Genomic DNA, 19,600 nt, shown 5'->3' on the forward strand with positions numbered 1-19,600 from the left:
ATCCAGCATGCTCAAGTTCCATATGTAAAATGGCATAGTATTTGTATATAACCTATGCACATCTTCCCGTATATTTTAAATCGTCTCTAAGATTACTTATGATACCTGATGTAATATAAATGGTATGTAAATAATTGCCTATGTGCAGCAAATTCAAGCTTTCTTTTCTGGCATTTTTCCTCCTGAATATTTTCGATCCATGGTTGTTTGAATTGCAGATACAGAACCTGAGGATATGGAGGGCTGACTGTACTTGAATTTTTGTGGGGTTTGTGGGGGGGACTGGGGGTGGTAATCTGTTATGTCTTTGAATATAAAGTAGTACCAGGATGGGGCAAGAGGGCAGCTGGGCTATTTATGAATCATACGGGCTTGACCTTTAGCGCGTAATGTGCTGTCAGAGCCTTATCCTTTAAAAAAGGCTGAGATGTTTTTGTGTGGGGGGAAAAACCAAAACACTGGTTTATCATCTAAAGTAACCATTTTTATGCCCAAGAGCTATTCAATCTGTTTTCCTGTACAAACGCATATGTCTTAAATTAACTCTGTCTATAAGTATCATATGTTATAAAATTTGGGATTTCTTTTAAATTGGAAAAGCACTTATTAAATGGTTTTCTCTCTCACACACACACACACACACACAAACACACACACACACTCTTTAATGAAACAAAATCCTGAGTGACTTGACACCTTTTAACTAACCTTGGTGGGATTTAAGTTAGCACACAGTTCTATTTTAGGGAGTATAAATGCCTTTGGATTATAATGACTTGCTCATCTTTTTCATTGACCTGGGGTGGCTGTTGGGTGGTGAAAGGTACTCAGTTCGGAAATGGAAGAGTCTTGGAATGAAATGTGAAATGTGAATCTAAATGGCTAACACTGATATGAGCGTAAAGCGGTTCATCTCCCCGAGAAGTGGGAGCGTGTACATTATCCTGAGATGCCCTTCGTTCACCAGCTGTTTATCGACCATTTGTTGTGTTCCGGGCTCTGAGCTAGGCTGCGGGGATAGCAGAATAAATCAAACATGGTCCCTGCCCGTGAGGATCCTTAAGCCTGTGGGGAAGAGGGACGTCTTGACAGACAGTTGGGAGACTGTCTGGGAAGGGCTTCTGGGACTAACCCTGAAGATGTAGACTCTTCTTGGGGGAGAGGGGGCGGTTAGCTTTGTTGGAGCAGCCATCCTGGTGCAGGGTCTTGGGGAGAGTGTTGAGGTTTGTCAGATGGAGGAGGCCCCAGCCAGGCCTCTGAAGGCAAGGCATCGTGGAAGGGCCTAGCTGCCCTAAAGGTGGTGGGGTGACACCGGAAAGGCAGACGCAGGTCAGATTATGTTAGGGTTACCCTCCAGGTAATAGGGAGCCGTCGAATGTCATTTAGCAGAGGAGTCTCCTGCTTAGGGTTGTATTTTTAAAAATAAGTGGTGGCAGTGTGGAGGCTCAGTTAAGGCGGGGGAGAGAAAACGAGGGTGCTCTGTGACACATGAGGGCCTGAGTTGAGGCAGTGACTGTGAGGGTGCAAAGGGGGGCTGCTTTGTGATGCTGAAGTCAGAGCTGGCTGGATTAGAGGCTTGGGTGATGCAGAGGAGAAATTAAGGGTCAGCTGATTTTTCCAGTTTGATGATGCCATTTTCCTGAAAGGGTGGTGGTGGTACAGGAGGAGGAAGGCAAGATGGATGAGTATGGTTTGGAAGAGGCTGAATTCGTAGCCTCCTGTGAGGCATGAATTTATTTGGAAACATATGCTGTGAAATATTTGATCCACTTGTTAGGTGGATCAACAAGGGGATCAAATATTTGGGAAATTTTCAGACTGTTACTTAAGATGAAGAAAGAAGACATCGTCTGGAGGAGTTTTAAGGATGTAAAGGAAAGTGCACTCAACTGGGCATTGAGATTTAAATTCTGTCCCTGGTTCTTCGATGTGTGTCATGGTGTGAGCCACTTCACCCCATCACGGGGTAGACTGACATCTCCCTCTAAGACCCCTTCCGTCTCTGAACAGGCGGTTCAGTATTTGTTAACAGTGACAGGATCTGAAAAATAACCCAAGCCTCTTTATTAATAGATTTTGGTGTGACAGCTTCCTGTTTGATGCTGTGTTTCCAGCCAGGGTTCCTTCTTGTGAATCAGACAAGGTGCTTTCCAGGTCTAAGAGCCACGGGGTCTGTCCCTCAGTCAACCCCGCACCTCTCATGAGCTCCGCCCTGTGTTTCAGATCACTGAAGTGGCCTTGGAGTACAACAACTGTCATGGGGACCAGGTGGTGGAGCGGCTCCTTCAGCACCTGCGGCGAGTGGATGCCCCAGTGTTCAAGTCTCTGGCACCTGAGCCCCCAGCCCAGCTGCCGGACCCACCGCTGATAACGGAGTCCCCCTGCTGCAACACCGTGGTGCTGCCCCAGTGGCACTCCATCTCCAGGACCCACAACGTGTGTGAACTGTGTGTCAACCAGACCGCCGGCGGCCTCAGGCCAAGCTCGGTCAGCATGCCCCAGTGCAGCTTTTTCGAGATGGCAGCAGCTCTGGATTCTTTCTACCTCAAGGAGCAGACCTTTTATCATGTGGCATCAGACAGCATAGAATGCAGGAATTTTCTAAGTTTCTATAGCCCTTTCAGCTACTACACTGCATGTTGCAGGACCATAAACAGGGGCGTGACAGGCTTCATTGATTCTGAACAAGATGTCTTTGAAACCCCAACCATTGCATTTTCTTCCCTTGAGAAGAAATGTGAGGTTGATACCCCCAGCTCCGTTCCTCACATTGAGGAGAACAGGTATCTCTTTCCTGAACTGGATGTGGATAGCACAGGCTTCATAGGCCTGAGCTGCAGAACCAACAAGACCCTGAACATCTACCTTTTGGATTCCAATTTATTTTGGTTGTATGCAGAGAGGCTGGGTGCTCCAAGCGCTGCTCGGGTGAAAGGATTTGCTGCAATTGTTGACGTGAAAGAAGAGTCTCACTATGTCTTGGATCCAAAACAAGCTCTTATGAAGTTCACCCTAGGTACTGTGGGCAGTTTCCTTCCCCAAGCCTAATGCTTTGCTTAACTTAACATAGGTAACTTTTATTTAGGGATCTCATTATGGTTGGCTCTTAGCACATTTGAAATCTTTAGACTGCAGGTGGTCATAATTTTAAAAGAAGCTAATTTTGTATATTAAATGGAACAGAAACTTCCTAACTCCAAATTTTGGATAAGTTTGTCACTTAGCCCTTGGGGGCTAAGAATCCAGCGTTCCTGATCGGCAGCGCCTGCTGCATTTCCATGGTGGCGCGAGGGACAGGGTGGTGGAGAGCAGGGTGGTGGAGAGCGGGTCGGGTGGTAACTCCCCAGGGGCTGATGAACATGAGCCCCAACGGCGGCTTCATTCGAAAGGTACTTAAACAGAAAGCAGTGAAACGATACAACCACCTGGCCCCCCTTTTTGTCTCACAGGTTTAACTGTCTAGGCATCAAGGCCACCAGACCTAGTTTGTTCTGCTGCTCTTTTATAACAAGTTGAGAAATGCTGCTCTGACCTTGGGTGCCTAGATTGTAACAAACAAGTGTCAAGTGCAATAAACAAGTGTCAGGTTGCAAACCAGCAAAACCCACTTTTTGGGGGCGGGGGCTGGGTAAGGCCCCATTTTGGGAGTGTATCCGAGAACTTGCCCTTAGGCTTGGCAGCAGCAGTGAACTAACCAATGCTGTCCTGTTCCCAGGGCTTTGCTGCCTTCCTTGATGTGCACACAAGGAAATGAGAATTCAAAAGCCCTGTTAGTTCAGCCTCGTTGGAAACATGGGGGAAAGTTAGCATTTGCCAAATGGAGGCAGGAGGAATTTGGTGGGGAGGGAAACCTTTTATTTTCAAGTTTTGGAGAGTATGAAAGCAAGAGTAAACTCAAAGCCCCTAAATGATAGTCGTTTTAGCTGCCGTCCTTTAAGTCCAGGTGAAGCTCGTTTCTTACATTAGACACGTTAAAAGGCTTATGTTAATAAAAGGCTTTATTTTATAAACACAAAGCCTCCTGAGTGCTTAGAGGAACCCTGTGACCAGTCACTTTATGAAGTGTGTACTCTTCTGATACTACACATTGTTCCTAATTCATGTTTCCTAAAGTTACATTTTACTGTACTGAGTTTTCTGAAAATGAAACAAGCCTGTATTTTTGAAGTAAGTGTTTATTGGATTTTCCTGCATTCTGTTCTAATACTCAAGCATTCAGTGAGCTAGCTCATGATATGTGCATCCTCAATTTAATGGTAATCTGAAAGAAGCCTTCTTCCGATTTCTTTTCATCTTCTGTTATCTCCTCTGAAACACCTAGCTCCATTGTTCTTTGTACTGTGGTTGGTGACAAAATTTGTCAGGGTCCTCGTCCAAAAACATTCACTGTGCATCATTGTTGTCTTGGAGAGTTGACTCTTAAGTCAGCTGTCGCTGGGTCAGTTTCAGAATTTAGGCTTCATTCAGATTAGTAAATAATTCTTGGTTTTATGTTTCAAAAACATAGCCAACTAAGTATCAGTCAGATGTTGATGACAGATTCTCTTCACAAGACCTTCCTCCTTTCCTCCTCCCTCCACGGAACATATCATTGTTCACTAGGGCCTCTCAATGGAGAGAAAAAAAGAAGAAAAAAAGAGGTAAAACTCAGATTAGTGCTGCTTCAGATGATACAAAGGAATCTGAAGATAGTAGAGTTGGTGGGGAGGGTAAAACTGTTGGTTCAGGTTAGGGTTTGGGATTATTTGTGGGTTTTATTTATGTGTTTTTCCACTAAATATAATTGAGTTTATTTTTCTTAACCTTTTAAGAAAGAAACTTGAAGGACTTTTAATAAAGGAAACAAAACCATAGCTCCTTATCCTTAAATTAATGAGTATTTAAACACCTTCCCCATTACAGTAGCTTGTCCAATTACTGCACCAGTAGTTACGCTTAAAGGTTTTGGTATAGTAGGTTGAAATCTCCATGGTGGCATGTTGATAACTTGTACAGTCTCAGGTGTCCATTTGTGGACCAGTGTTGTTTTAAAAGGAGCATCGAATTCCTAGTCCCTGCATAGTAGAACACGGAACACGAAGTGGTGCTTTGTTAGCTAAAGTGCTGTCTGCTGAGTTAGTACTGCCAAAGCTACCCCTTGTCCCCCCGGGTGGCTTCGTTCAGGGTTTTGCCTGTACGTGAAGTGTTAAAAATGTGGGCCTGCGAAGCCAGCCCAATTTTTTAGATGTAGAGTTTAAAGTAGGCCAGCTACTCTCCTTGTACTGAGAGAAGAGCTGATCTCATTTTCTTCTTATTTTTAGAGTCTTTCATTCAAAACTTCAGCGTTCTCTACAGTCCCTTGAAAAGGCATCTTATTGGAAGTGACTCTGCCCAGTTCCCATCTCAGCGTTTAATCACTGAAGTGACAACTGATACCTTTTGGGAAGTAGTCCTTCAAAAACAGGTATAGAATCATGAGCGAAGCAAAAATCAAGCCATCTGTCCCTATTATAGTAATTTCCAAAGCTGCAGTCATCGGGGTGAGCAGTTGTGTTTTTTTTTGTTTGCTTGTTTTTATTATTTATTTATTTATTTATTTATTTATTTATGGCTGCGTTGGGTCTTTGTTGCTGCGCGTGGGCTTTCTCTAGTTGCGGCGAGCAGGGGCTACTCTTTGTTGTGGTGCATGGGCTTCTCATTGCGGTGGCTTCTCTCGTTGCGGAGCACAGGCTTTAGGCACGCAGGCTTCATTCAGTAGCTGTGGCTTGTAGGCTTACCTGCTGCGCGGCATGTGGGATCTTCCCAGACCAGGGCTTGAACCCGTGTTCCCTGCAATGGCAGGTGGATTCTTAATCACTGCACCACCAGGGGGTGGTTGGTTTTGATGTACAAAAGATCGACCACATGACAGTCTTACTGCAAAACATGTGAATTACATGGTGGTTTTGTGATTGTAAAACGTCCTTAAGAAGGCTTCCCTGGTGGTGCAGTGGTTAAGAATCTGCCTGCCAATGCAGGGGACACAGGTTCGAGCCCTCTTCTGGAAAGATCCCACGTGCCACGGAGCAACTGAGCCCACGTGCCACAACTACTGAAGCCTGGGCGCCTAGAGCCCGTGCTCCGCAACAAGAGAAGCCACCACAATGAGAAGCTCGTGCACTGCATCAAAGAGTAGCCCCTGCTCACCGAAACTAGAGAAAGCCCGCGTGCAGCAACGAAGACCCAATGCATCCAAAAATATAAATAAAGAAATAAATTTATTTTTAAAAATAAAGAAGAAATCACATAATTGAAAATACCTGAAGATTAAATTTTCACTGTAATTTGTGCATTAGCAACATTTATTGAATGCCTGCCAGGTTCTAAGCACAGTGAGGACCTGAGCAGCCTAGTAACAGCCGTCTTTCTCTTCCCATAGGATGTGTTGCTGCTTTATTATGCACAGTGGTGCGGCTTCTGTCCAGCCCTCAATCATGTCTTTATCCAGCTAGCTCGGCTCCTGCCCGCGGATACATTCACTGTGGCGAGGTAAGGAAGCCTGTGCTGCAGCGCTATGTGCCTGCCTTCACTCCTCCTTACAGCTTAGCCATTATGGCCTGCAAGGGTCTGCCCATTTTCTGTTGACCTTGGGTAAGATTTGGTTGATTGTCAGCTTAAAGCTGTGAGCAAAACCTCATTGGAGCCAAAGTTTTCCTGATGAATGCTGAGTGTTCCTTCCATGATGTTGAGTGTGTTTAGTCCTGATTGAGTTCATAGGAGGGTGAGTGCAGTTCTGAGGGATTAGTGCTGACCTGGTTCCTCGGATAGCCCCCCAAGTGGCCAGCTTTCTGGAATACATGGCACTGGGGCCTTGGCCCAGCAAAAGGAGGCCAGTCCCTGGTGTGCTGCCAACCAGCCCTGGGACCTGGAGCAAATCTCCCTACCAGGCCTCCTTTCCCTCCTCATTGCTAAAAGTAAGAGGCAATATTGGCTGATACCTGCATGTTCTAGTTTTGTGATTCCTTGATACTGTATGTGTATGTGTGGCAAACAAAAAAATGTTAAACCATTGTTTTGTAAAAACAAGGCTCAAAGAGTTTTTGGATCAGGTAGTAGGCAGTCTGAGATGAAAATTATTTAGATTTAAGCTATATCTTCTCCCCGCCACCAAAAAAAAAAAAAAAAAAAAACTCTTCAGATAGATAGAATTTAAATATAAAAGATCAAATCATAGAGAAAAATAACAGAAGCTAGAATATTGGATTTGCTAGTTCCTTTGAGAGGTGAAAACTTGCCAAAGTTTTTGGATCAGGTAGTAGGCAGTCTGAGATGAAAATTATTTAGATTTAAGCTATATCTTCTCCCCGCCACCAAAAAAAAAAAAAAAAAAAACTCTTCAGATAGATAGAATTTAAATATAAAAGATCAAATCATAGAGAAAAATAACAGAAGCTAGAATATTGGATTTGCTAGTTCCTTTGAGAGGTGAAAACTTGCCAAAATGAAGCAGTTGAAAAAATAATGCAAGAAAGATGAACAGATTTCACTAGAAAAATGTGCAACGAAAATAAAACTGACTTACAAAAGGACGATAGCTATGTTTTACAGCATATATGTCTTACCTTTTGTGTGTGCTGTAAGTAATGATTAGAGCCACACTTGAGGAGTTACTATGCTGCGAGATTTTTATATATACATATTATCTGACTTAATCCTTAGACCATTCAGTGGAGCAGGTATGATTACCACTCTCTTTCTACTGAGGCTCAAAAAGATTAGGCAGCTTGCCCAGAGTTACACAACCTGTAAATGAGGGAGCAGGATTCAGGATCAGGTGTTCATGCTCCAGACCCTGAGAAATTAAAATGGTTTAAGAAAACTGCTGAGAGCAAAATGTGGTTTATACATATAATGGAATATTATTCAACCTTAAAAATTAAGAAGGAAATTCTGACACATGCTGCAACATGAGTGGACCTTGAGGATATTAATGCTGAGTGAAATGAGTCACAAAAGGACAAGCACTGTATGGTTTCCCTTATATGAGGCACCGAGAGTAGTCAGATTCATGGAGACAGCAGAATGGTGGTTGCCAAGAGATGGGGGGAGGGGAGAAAGGGGAGGAGTTGTTTAATGGGGTCAGTTTCAGTTTTGCAGGATGAAAGAGCTCTGGAGATGGATGATGGTGATAGGTGCACAGCATAATAAATGTACTTAATGCCACTGCACTGTACACTTAGAAATGGCTAAGATGGTAAATGTTATGTATATTTTACCACAATTTTAAAAAATGGGGGATGGCTGGAGAAACAGCTGAGAACGACTGCCATGTAAAGAACGGTCATGAACAGGCTTTTCATGTAAGAGAAGAGAGTAAATAAACAAATGGGGAAATTATAATCTAGTAAATGTAAATTAAAACAATAACAAAGTGTCATTTACACTTATTAAATTAACGAATACTCTTTAGTGGTAGAATCTTGTGTTGATAAAATAAAATTGGCACAGTCAGATGTAGCTAACAGAATAAGTAAATTGGCATAAACTTTTTGGAAAGCATTTTAGCAACATTTTAGTAAAAATGGTTCTACATTTTTGATCCAGTTAATTTCACTTTGGGGAATTAAGGAAGTAGGACTTCCAGAGAAGCATGTGCTGGTCATTGCAGCATTATTTATATCCAACAGTAGAAAAATGGTTAAGTAAATTATGGTTGGGCATTTGATGGGATTTTTACCCCTTCGTTAGAACAACGCTTTTCATACAATTAACTGAAAAGAATAGAGTATGAAATATGATTGCTGCTCTTATCAGTATGTAGGCATATACACCAAAGCCTGAATGAGAATCCCAGAAAGAAGGTCCCGATTAGCACAATGGGATCCTGAGTGGATGTTTACAGATGTTTTTCTTTTAATTTTACAGTTTGGTTTTTCTTTGAAGTAAAAATCAGGAGAAAGAAACACTTGATTATAGGATAAACTGTTCAACACCATTTGTTTAAAAAATAGAAACTCTGATGTTCTAGGTAGGCTTTCACAGGCAGAGAGGCAGGAGTACTGTTCTGTTAATGAAGCTATTTAAGACCATTATGATTCGGTTATGTCAGTTTTTTTTAAAGTGTATTTTATCCTTTTGGACAAATGTGAGGCGCTGATTTCCCCCCCTCCCCACTCTGCCCCCAATTATGCTTTTCTGAAAACTCCTGTCAAGTTAATGATTCAAAACATTTCCACCTTTTTTATGCACTATTTGTGAATATTGACACCTGGCCTAGCAGCCCTGCTGCTTTGCTTCCTCCTTCTGGGATGTTCCTTTTGCTTCAACTGAGCAGTCCCTGGGGGCAGGTGGGGAGACATTCCTGCAGGCCCAGCTCAGTGCACGCTGCAGGAGGGGCCCCCACCTAGTTCAGTAGTAATTAAGCACAGGTTGGCTCATTTAGCACAGCTGTCATTTCCTGTATTAGAAAATTCATCTAAAATCTGCTAAGAAAATACAGCTTTCTTGGCCTCTGTCTAGACTTACAAAATATAGAATATAATCTTCCTTATCTTGTTTTCTTACATTTTCAGAGGCTCAATGTTTTTTGCTCAATGATTTCCTTTTTCCAGAGCTGATTCAACGGTTAAGGTACTTGCCCAGATTTGGTCAGGTGCGTGGACTACTGCTGAGGTGTCAGCGAGGCTTTTTTGAGGGGGATTCTATGTTTACTTTCAAGACATGACATTTCCCTCAGTGAGTTAGGTGGGCAGTTGCACGTCCTGGAAGTCTCGCTGCTTCTCCCACAAGCTGTGCCTGTCTTATACCCGGTGGTGCACTCACCGCCAGGGGCCAGTCTTGTGTGGGCGCAGATGTGCCCTGCCTGGATTCTTCAGTTATTTGAGTAGATCCTTTCAAGTTGGAGTTTCTTGGGCTGATCTTTTGCTTTTTCTGTTCTTTCCCTTTGCCAGGATTGATGTATCTCAGAATGATCTTCCTTGGGAATTTATGGTTGACCGTCTTCCTACTGTCTTATTTTTTCCCTGTAACAGGTAATGCTGAATTTTTTCAATATTTGGGCAGATGGGATTCTTTTGCTGAAAATGAAATGGGTTTAAGGTACTTCACAGAAGTGAAATGTACATCATTATTTATTACTAAAGTATTTAGAATAAAATGTATTGTTCAAAAAATGTGCCACTGGGAACCAAGGGTAAAAGGGCTTTGGTGTCATGATGTCAGGTGTGGTAGTTTTTTTAAGTTTGCCCCCTCCCAGAGTGTGTTTTACACGAGTATGAATGTGGCCACTGGAACTTGTTCACCTTCTTGGCCTTATGAGCACACAGTGAGTGCTGAGATTGACAGCAAAGAGCCCCAGGTTCACGTGGGGCAAAACAACAGCTCACTGTTGGGCCTCACGGGGAATCAGGCCCGGCCTGCTCGCTTCCACATGAGTCATTTGTCATTGAGCCTTGCGGACGGCCACCTCGGCCCCCTGGTACAAGGAGGAAACGGAGGCCCTCCTACCCACTGCACCCGCATACTGGGGCTCAAGAAGCCTTCTCCCCAGGTGTGCAGACTTCTGTTAATGTCACCTGACAGGGCTGTCACCTTGAGCTCTTCACATTTGTCTAAGTGGTGCTCCAAGGTGAGTGATCAAGGCAGCTTCCCTGAAAGCCCAGCGAGCAGGGATGGGCCGTTAGCAAGGGGACGTGACCTGGCAGTTAGCAAATGTGGATCCAGATGTTTTGGTAGAAGGGAAATTAACTCTTGGCCTTTTAAAGCCTGATAAACCAGATGTTCTCTTGGTACAGATTCCTGTTTGTTTTTAAAAGGATGGGTCCGCAGGGACCCAGTCACATGGCTTTGACAATATCTTTATAAGGAAGCGCATTTGCAGGATGATTTTAGTGACGTTCCCTAACTCACATGTCTTTTATTCTCTGGCGCTTGCTTTTACCGTTTATTGCAGCCACTGCCATGCTCTTCATGCTTCTCTAGGAGAGTGCTTCCTTCATGTGTACTGAATCATCTCCTTGGTTTTTCCTCCTTATCTCAAAGAATTTTTGCTGGAATACTTCCTATGGTAGTAGGGTCTAGTCAAATCACGCACTAAAAACAGAGTGTGACTCACCCAGTTCTACTGCTGACTGTATTGTGACGAGCCTTTTTCTTTTTAAGAAGTGTCTCAGGGCTTCCCTGGTGGCGCAGTGGTTGAGAGTCCGCCTGCTGATGCAGGGGACGCGGGTTCATGCCCTGGTCCGGGAAGATCCCACCTGCTGCGGAGCGGATGGGCCCGTGAGCCATGACCACTGAGCCTGCACGTCCGGAGCCTGTGCTCCGCAATGGGAGAGGCCACAACAGTGAGAGGCCCGCGTACCGCAAAAAAAAAAAAAGACGTGTCTCAGGCAGGTGCCACACGGTCCAGGAACCGTGGACAATAACACAAGTAATTTCATCATGTGTGGGACAGAGGTGGGGCATGAGGTTTAACAAACCATAATTTTCAAATTTCATAGTTGGAAAAAACATTGACGTCGTAACACCCAGCACATGCCTTTGCACAAAGAGGTTCTCAGCAGCTGGAATTGTTTCGCGTTTGGGTCGAGTGCCTTTCATTCTGAGGTTGCCTGATGGAGTCAGCATAGAGATGAGCTCATTTTCCATGCCCTGCAGGAAGGTCGCTGCTACAGCCTCTTCCTAGTTCCCTTGTATTGAAAAGTCAAGAAAGTAAATACTGAATAGGAGTAGACTGTCCAGTTCCATTCTAATGCAGAGAGCTTGGTAAACCAAAGCCTTACTGCTTTGGAATGGAATTTTTCTTATTTCCTAAAAATAAATGGTAATCAGAAGTGAAGCAGGCTCTTCATTAACTGGTCCAAAGTGATTGTTCAGTTCACTCAGAAGGTAAAGGGCAAAAAGCTGACAGCTCACAAAAGAGGAAACGAAAAACTGATAACAAGCTGTAAGACCTTCTTCACAGGGCACAGGCTTATGTTATTTTTAGTGAAAAGAATATAAAAGTACATATGCGTTTTGGTAAAATATAAATTTACACATGCACTGGGTTAAAATGTGTGGAGAAGGGAAGGTGTCAAGATGGTGACGACGATAATTTTGGAGGAGTGAAGGTTACCAGTGGTCACAGGGGTGCCTCTTGTATGCTTTTTATATCCTTTGCAAATTGTCCTCAGTGAGCACGTCGTTTGTATTTTATGATCATGAAAGAAACCATGGGAAAGAGCTTGTGCTCTGCCACAGTGCACAGCCTGGACTACCTCTTGCTCCCAGCAGGGCCACCTTCTTGTGCAGGGGTACCTTAGAACCACTCTTCTTTCCCCACTCTGTGTGACGTTCCAAAACGCAGGTGCTCTGGCCCAGCCCTGGGCCAGGAGATCAGAAGTGGGTGGGGGGTTCATTCTGATGTGCCCCCTGGGGAAGGACCTCGCTTCTTTAGAGGAGCAGCCCACCCTCCCTCAGTATTATAGCCCCTCTTTGGAGCAGATAACTTCTACCCCATTGGTCATTTTGTATTTAGCCTTTTACACGCTAGAGGTGCGTACACATACTCCTGGTGAACTTAGACCAGAGTCAAATAAACAGTGGGACCTTTTACCACTACACTTTCAAAATGATTACCATTTTGGAAGCAGTTTGTTGACGCTCTGTATCCTTGCTACTTCTAAGAAGTTTGAAAGCATTTTAGCACACCCACCAGGTAGGTTCATGGAGATTGCTCCAGAAACTCTAAAATAGCATGTTGACCAGTATCGTTTTCTGTCCTATAAATGTCTCCAGATACAAACACTAAGCTCTTTGCTGGGGATGGTTCACATTTGCTCTGTCCTAGAAGACCAGGTGGTGTTGCAGAACTTAGGGGTGGATCCAGCCTCTGCTTGTCCGTCCTCACCTGCACTTCACAGGGGCCAGGATGTTCTTAGTTGTCAGTTGAATGGCTGGGAGGCCCCACTTGGAGAAAGCTTACATGTTAAGAAAACTATGCTTTAAAGGAAGATGTGGTTATATACTTACCCCCAGAGTTTAAAAATTGTTCCATTTACCTGAAAGTTTCCATAAACGTTTAAAATGGGACATATCTGATTTTAATTTCCCTGTGATTTTTATTTCATAGGGAAAGAGCTACCCTTTGATAGAACACCTTTTGTCTTTTCTTAGGTGTTTGGCCACTGGCTTTGTGTGTGGAGAGGGTGTGCAAGCTCTTAATGAGGGATTTCTGGTCAGTTTCTCTAAGGAACAATGTGGTGGTTCTTTTTTTTTTTTTTTCAAGCTAACATTCACTGAGCCTTCAGGTAACTCATGCAGTCCTTACAGCAGTCCTCTGGGGTAGATGAGACTCGTATTCCCCCCTTTACAGACAAGGCAGTGCAAGCCACAGAGGAGTCCTGTGAGGCCCCGGAGGTGGGTGGGCCCCGGAGTCGTGCCCTTCACCTCCACTCCTTTAATACTGGATGGTGTCTGCCCCCTTCATGCTAAAGCTGATGGTTTGGATTTATTGCAGCCAGGTGGTGTATACACAGGTAAATGTATCTGTGGTAGAAATTTTGGTCATCAGACAATTGGATGACAAGTTCTAAAAAGGAATTTTGTACATCAGGACTTGCAGCAAAGCTTTGGGGAAAATCCCCTTCATATGTCACCCTCCTTCCTTATTCTCTGCTCTCAGAGCCTGGCAACCTTAATTCCTCAGAGCCGCTTGGTCTGTTTGTCAAGGGTGGGGCTCCAGTAGCACCTCCACCATCGTGACAATAAAATGTGTCTCCAGGTGTTGCCCAGTGTCCCCTGGGGAAGGGAGGGTACAGTTAGCCCAGTTGAGAACTCTTGCCTCGGATAATGTGTAATAAATGCTTGCTGAAGAGCCAGGCTGAGTGTTGGAGGTTTTTCCCACCTCGCCAAGCATTGTCGATGGCCACAATAGTGACATGGGTGGCAGTCCTGCCCCCGGACACCCTTCCTGATGCGCCACTGGGCGTCTGAGAGCACACGGAGGCCCCTCTGCCCTGAGTTCTTATCTTTCTTGGAAGGTTGTGAACAGAAACTGAGCTCTTTGTCAGGAACAGACACACCTTTGAAATAAACCACCTTAATTACAGAAGCAGCATATGGGACATCCTCAGCTTTGTAGAAAATTTTTTGCCAGATGACATTTTCCATGCTGACTTCCTTTTGGTAGGAAATAAGCAGCTTGACCTTCGGCGGCAGTCTGGTTTTGGACTAAGAATGTTGGTGTGACTCTCTTATCTTTGACTCCTTTCCCTTTCTCTCCAGAAAGGACCTAAGCGTGAAATACCCCGAAGACCTTCCCATCACCCTTCCAAATCTGCTGAGGTTCATTTTGCATCACTCAGACCCTGCTTCTGCCCCCCAGAACTTGGTTAACCCTCCTACCAAAGAGTGTCTTCAGAGAGAGGCCGTCCTGCAGCAGGGGCACATCTCCCATCTGGAGAGAGACATCCAGAAGCTGAGGGCGGAGATCAGCGCCCTACAGCAGGTGCAGGGGCAGGTGGAGGCCCGGCTCTCGAGCACACGTAGGGATAAGCAGCAGCTGCGGCGGCAGCAGCACACGCTGGAGAGGCAGCACAGCCTGCTCCAGCTGCACAGCGAGCAGCTGCAGGCCCTCTACGAGCAGAAAACCCGGGAGCTTGAGGAGGTGGCCCGCAAGCTCCAGGAGCTGGCCGATGCCTCGGAGAACCTCCTCACCGAGAGCACGTGGCTCAAGATCCTGGTGGCCACCATGGAGCAGAGACTGGAGGGCAGGGACGGGGCCGAAGACCGTGCTCCCCTGGACGAGGTGCGATCGGACTACCACAAGCCCTCGGGCGCCCCCCGGCTAGCAGCCAGCACCCCTCCGCCTTCCAACGTCAGCTCCACGCTGGCCTCCGAAAGGAGCACGGAGAACAGGACAGAATAACTCTGAAAATGACACGAAGAAATCAGAGGTGAAGACTGTACATTGCGAATATATTTATGCAAATTTTATTGAAATTTATTGTAAATAAAGATTTTCTCAGTGGTCTAGAAAATCAGCTTGAATGTCATTCAGCTTTTATTGAACAGGGATGACATCCCCTCCACTTATTGCACAAACTTGGTAGCTTTGAGAGAAAAACAGTAGCACAGTCCACTTGAAGATTTGTCTGAAAAGTTAGTACATATTTTAGTGGCTCAGTGTCAGCGTTCCCTCCCCATCCCCCTGCTGTTGCTTCTGCGATGACATGCAGAACGAAAGGCTCATGTCCTGACTGACTAGTCAGAAAACTTGGACGCAACAGTTGGGCTATTTAGAAAGAATTCAATGAGAGGTCATAAATTAACTAAGCCATTTGAGTGTGTGGCTCTGGTGTCTATGCTAAAAAAAGTAGCTGTTGACCAAGAACAGTGAGAGCTGTTATGTGGTTGGTCACCAGTTCTGCAGGCACTTCCACTTGCCTCCAGAGACCCCACTAGTGCCCCACCATGCCCGTGACCCTCACCCGGCACTGACACCGTGCTGATGGGCCTGATGCAAGTGGCACAGATGTCGTGGGATAAGGAACCTCCAGGAGTGAAACTGAGGAGAAAGTGATGCCTCATCTTTTCAAAACCGAAACTGCACCGGCACGGTAAGAAGCTCAAGGGCGAGTTTGACAGTCAAGCAATGGTCATTTTCAGGGTCAGGCTCAGGGACTGAAAATGCAAGTCCCGGGAGCTCCTCAGTTACTTGGTAAAGGACAGACAGCCTTAGGTGCAGGCTGCTGGCTGCAGAAAGTAGAGGTAGAAAGCCTGAAGTTCTGAAATGTGAGGGGAATGGATCGAACACCCCTACACCTGCCCCATTTTTCTTATGTCCTTCATTAGGAAACACACCTCCCTGACCTTCCAGTTAACCCCTGTAGAACTTCTGACCCCTCCTCCCGCCCACACCCTGTGTGCTGCTTACAGGGCCTTCTGCTGGCCTCCAGCCTGACTCATGCTTGGCCATCCCCAAGTGGGGGCCAAAGGCATTTCCTCCCCTGTACTAAAGCCCGGCTGCCTTCTAAGGATTCCTTAGTAGCCCACCTGTGCTGTCTCAATCCTGCCTTCAGCTCACATGGCCTAACTAGCTACTCCTCCCCTCCCCCCAAGCTACACCTTAATGTTTGACCGTTAATTTAGGGGTACGCCGCTAAAAGAAGTGTTCCTTAAGCTCCCTACTAGGGGTTCTAGAAAGTTGATTAGTTCAACATGCTTTTTAGAGGAGATTTGGATGAGGCCAGAGGAGCCGCCTTCTGCCTGACCAGGAGGCCAGAGCTTTGAGGGGGAGCTGGGAATGGGGGGCAGCCCCTGGCCACCCGGGAGCTCCCTGCCCATGCTGCTGGCAAGGCGGCTCAAGTGCTGAGGGCCAGCGCTCCCCAGCTCACCCAGGGCTGGCCTCCAGTTTATTCCCGAGGATGCAGACACAAATCACATTTTAATCATGATAGTTTAGGGTGTGCTTACAGTGATGGGATTAAAAACCTAAGCAAGTTCACTGAAGTATACACAAGGGACATCTCGGAGGGGCAGGGTGGCAATCACTGGCCTGACCAAGAGCCACCAAACTCCTCACCTTTGCGAAAACCAAATCCTGAACCTGAAACTCACTCTTCCCCCAGCCCCCTCCCCTGGGCGCCCACTAAGCACAGGCTGCTGGGGGCTCCTGTGTGCACAGGCACACGAGAAGTGACACTTGGCGCTCTCAGAGTAAGGTCAGGGGACCCTCCTTCTAGGTGGCCCATTGAGGAAAATGAAATCCAGAACCCAGCAGGTGGGTGGGCATCTGGGAGGAAAGGAAGCAAATTTGTGAAAAGGGCAGGGGGAAGAAACCAAGCGCCCCCCGCCGCCCCCTCCAGTGCAGAAAATATTAAATACAACAACAAAAACCACAATGTTCTCTCCTTCCCGGGCCAACCGGGTTTGGGATACAGGTAGCCACCGCGGCTCTGGTGTTTCTAGCGAAGCCTGTGCTCAGTAAAGCTGGGTGGGGGTCAGGGTGCTCAGCATGCTCAAGACCATGGGGGCCAGAAACTGCTCTGCCACTAGGACGCCTGGCAGCCTCGGGACTCGGGCCTCGTGCCCTGACTCGTCCTTCACCGGCTCCCAAGCAGCTGCAGTAGCTTCCTTGCAATCACTCCACTAGCAACAGGAACTGGCATTTAACAACCTCATCTACCTAGAGCAGGAGGGGGCGGGACGTGCTGCTGCTCCCATTCATTGCTCACGAAGCAGAAGTCGCCAAAGCACCCCAAAGGGTCAGCTGCGAGACTTAGAGCCGACGTGTCACGTTCTCTACATACACACGTGTATCTGAGGCCCCTGCCAAGTGCAATGTGGGCCTTACAAGTCTAAGACCCTCCCTCCCGCCTTGACTCAGCTCAGCATTAGTACGGTCAGTCCCATGTGCTCTATATTTTTAAAAAATCAGCAAAAGAGGCTTAAGCACGTGCTCTGGGGCCTATTTACAGTTCACAGGCTTGTGAGTTCACGCGTTACAGTAGTAGCTCCATCAAAAACAGGCTCAGCTAAACATTCAAGTAACAAAAGCGCTGTGGGGCCGTGAGCCCCAGCAAGGTCAGGCCTGCCCACTGCCTGCAATGGGCAGTCCTACCAGGAGGCTGAGGGGTTGCCCAGTGCCACTGAGCCCTGGCTCAGGACCGCCGGGACCCCAGGAGTCGGTGCATGCGATGACGAAGTCCGGCGAGGCCATGCCAGCAAGCGTCAACCCTTCCTCTCAGATGGCAGCACGTCTGTGGTTTCGCCCCTGCTGCGCCTCTCGGCTGGCGGCAGACAGGCCCAGGAGCCTCCGCATCCCGGCTCAGCCGTGGACTTCAGGGCCGTTGGGGGTCAGCTTGGCCTTCCTCTCCACGCACGGTCCCTTGGCCGAGTACTGCACCAGCAGGAAGGGCTCCTTGGTCTCGCCATCCCCCACGATGCTCTCCTCGTCCTCCGACTGGCTGATGCGCTGCAGCCGCAGGTAGCACCAGCAGCCCAGGATCAGGGCCCCCAGGGCAGCGATGGCAATGAGGATGACGATGACCGTGACCACACCGGTGGTGGGGCTGTGGTCCATGATGGACATGGTTAGCGCTTGAGCCGGGGTGGGGGTGGGGGGGCCTCTGCAGGAAGGTCTTGATGGGGACGGCTCAGCAAGGCTGGAACCCAGGCTGGACACAAGAGCCCTGAAAGAAAGAGCAAGATGAGGCTACACTGGGGACTCCGCCGGGGACCCTGACAGCTCACACGCTCGGGCTTGCTCTTCCATGGGGTCTATTTTTAATCAGTTCTTAAGCCTGACGGTCCTGCCCTCATCCTAGTGAGAAACAGGCTGGTTGGCATTTGCTGGGTTTTTTTGTTCACGATGCCACCAGCGTTCTCCTCACTCAACCCAGCCACTTCCATTTAATACCTTCAGTGCCTCTGCTACCAGACAGGCAGTCATCCTCGCTCAGCCACAGACCTGACAGGCAGGAGAGGGGGCACCCGAGACCTCCGTCACCACTGCAGCAGAGGCTGAAAGAGGGTCTGTTTAAGGTGAATGTTCTAGAAGTCCAGCACCACTAGGTGTTCAGTAACTGCTCACAGATTGAAAGTGCTTCAAGGACTTCCCTTGTGGCTCAGTGGTTAAGAATCCACCTGCCAATGCGGGGACACGGGTTCGAGCCCTGGTCCGGGAAGATCCCACATGCCGCGGAGCAACTAAGCCTGTGCGCCGCAACTACTGAGCCTGCGCTCTAGAGCCCGCAAGCCACTACTGCTGAAGCCCGTGCACCGCAACCTGAGAAGCCACCGCGATGAGAAGCCCGCGTACCGCACCGAAGAGTAGCCCCCGCTCGCCACAACTAGAGAAAGCCTGTGCGCAGCAACGAAGACCCAATGCAGCCAAAAATAAATAAATTTTAAAAATAATAATAATTAAAAAAATAAAGTGCTTCAAAGCGGCCAGAGATGAGGGATTCAAAAGCAGGGAAATGACATCAGCCCCTCTCGTGAACAGGGCCATATATAGCTCAACGAGTCTTCAGGAACACCTGTGAGAGAGTGCAGCCGACAACAGCCTTTGCCCACAAAGAAGCTGTAGCTGACCTGGCTCTGGAAAAACTTAGAGGAGGGCAGGGGAGAGAGGGACAGACCAGCCTCTGTCGGCGTCTTGGTGCAGAAGTCAGACTGCAAACGGGTCAATATGCCAAACACCTGTCGCTACAAATGCAGGAACGTAATGCTGGGAACACAGGGGACCAGATGCCACGATGCTAAACTGGGCGGGGCAGGCGAAACTCAGGGAGGTGATGCTGATGCCGAGATGTGCGGGAAAGCCAGCCCCTGAAGAGCGTTCCTGGCAGGGGAACACCGTCTGCTGAGGCCCGGAAGGCAGGAGGGCCCGCTGGCAAGTGCAAGGAGCCGAGGGAGCCGCCGGTGGCCGCAGCTGGATATCAGCTGGTTTGGGTGGCGGCGGGGAGGGGGTGTACGTGCCCCAATGCCCAGACATCGACAACCCACTGAGGTTGGAGGTGGTGGCTCCCCTGGGTCCCAAGACCTCACTTTAAAAATTTCTCCTGCCTGGGGGCTTCCCTGGTGGCGCAGTGGTTGAGTCCGCCTGCCGATGCAGGGGACACGGGTTCGTGCCCCGGTCCGGGAAGATCCCACATGC

At 47.4% G+C, this 19,600-nt stretch overlaps 2 protein-coding genes across 2 annotated transcripts in view; one reads left to right on the plus strand and one right to left on the minus strand.

The window, feature by feature from the left end:
• Positions 1 to 319: 319 nt before the first annotated feature.
• LOC114484819 (thioredoxin domain-containing protein 11-like) lies at positions 320 to 14,978 on the plus strand. The gene is made up of 5 exons (XM_028483609.2): positions 320 to 3,016; positions 5,301 to 5,443; positions 6,398 to 6,507; positions 9,909 to 9,989; positions 14,224 to 14,978. Exons 1-5 carry the CDS (start codon positions 2,494 to 2,496, stop codon positions 14,864 to 14,866), a joined length of 1,500 nt encoding a protein of 499 aa, XP_028339410.1. The 5' UTR covers positions 320 to 2,493; the 3' UTR covers positions 14,867 to 14,978.
• A 336-nt stretch (positions 14,979 to 15,314) lies between these two features.
• SNN (stannin) overlaps positions 15,315 to 19,600 on the minus strand; it is a 10,348-nt gene continuing 6,062 nt past the window's right edge. The window contains exon 2 of the mRNA XM_028483610.2: positions 15,315 to 18,131. Within this exon, the coding sequence (XP_028339411.1) occupies positions 17,768 to 18,031 (264 nt within the window). The 5' untranslated portion in view covers positions 18,032 to 18,131 and the 3' untranslated portion in view covers positions 15,315 to 17,767. The remainder of the gene's footprint in view (positions 18,132 to 19,600) is intronic.

Source organism: Physeter macrocephalus, unplaced genomic scaffold (assembly GCF_002837175.3).
Source record: "Physeter macrocephalus isolate SW-GA unplaced genomic scaffold, ASM283717v5 random_52, whole genome shotgun sequence".
Lineage (NCBI taxonomy): Eukaryota > Metazoa > Chordata > Mammalia > Artiodactyla > Physeteridae > Physeter > Physeter macrocephalus.

Excerpts from the sequence above, each read along its gene's own strand:
- LOC114484819 (XM_028483609.2), top strand. The coding sequence starts at position 2,494 with ATGCCCCAGTGCAGCTTTTTCGAGATGGCAGCAGCTCTGGATTCTTTC. Across the intron at positions 5,444-6,397 it reads AAGTAGTCCTTCAAAAACAG|GATGTGTTGCTGCTTTATTA; the intron begins GTATAGAATCAT and ends CTCTTCCCATAG. Across the intron at positions 6,508-9,908 it reads GATACATTCACTGTGGCGAG|GATTGATGTATCTCAGAATG; the intron begins GTAAGGAAGCCT and ends TCCCTTTGCCAG.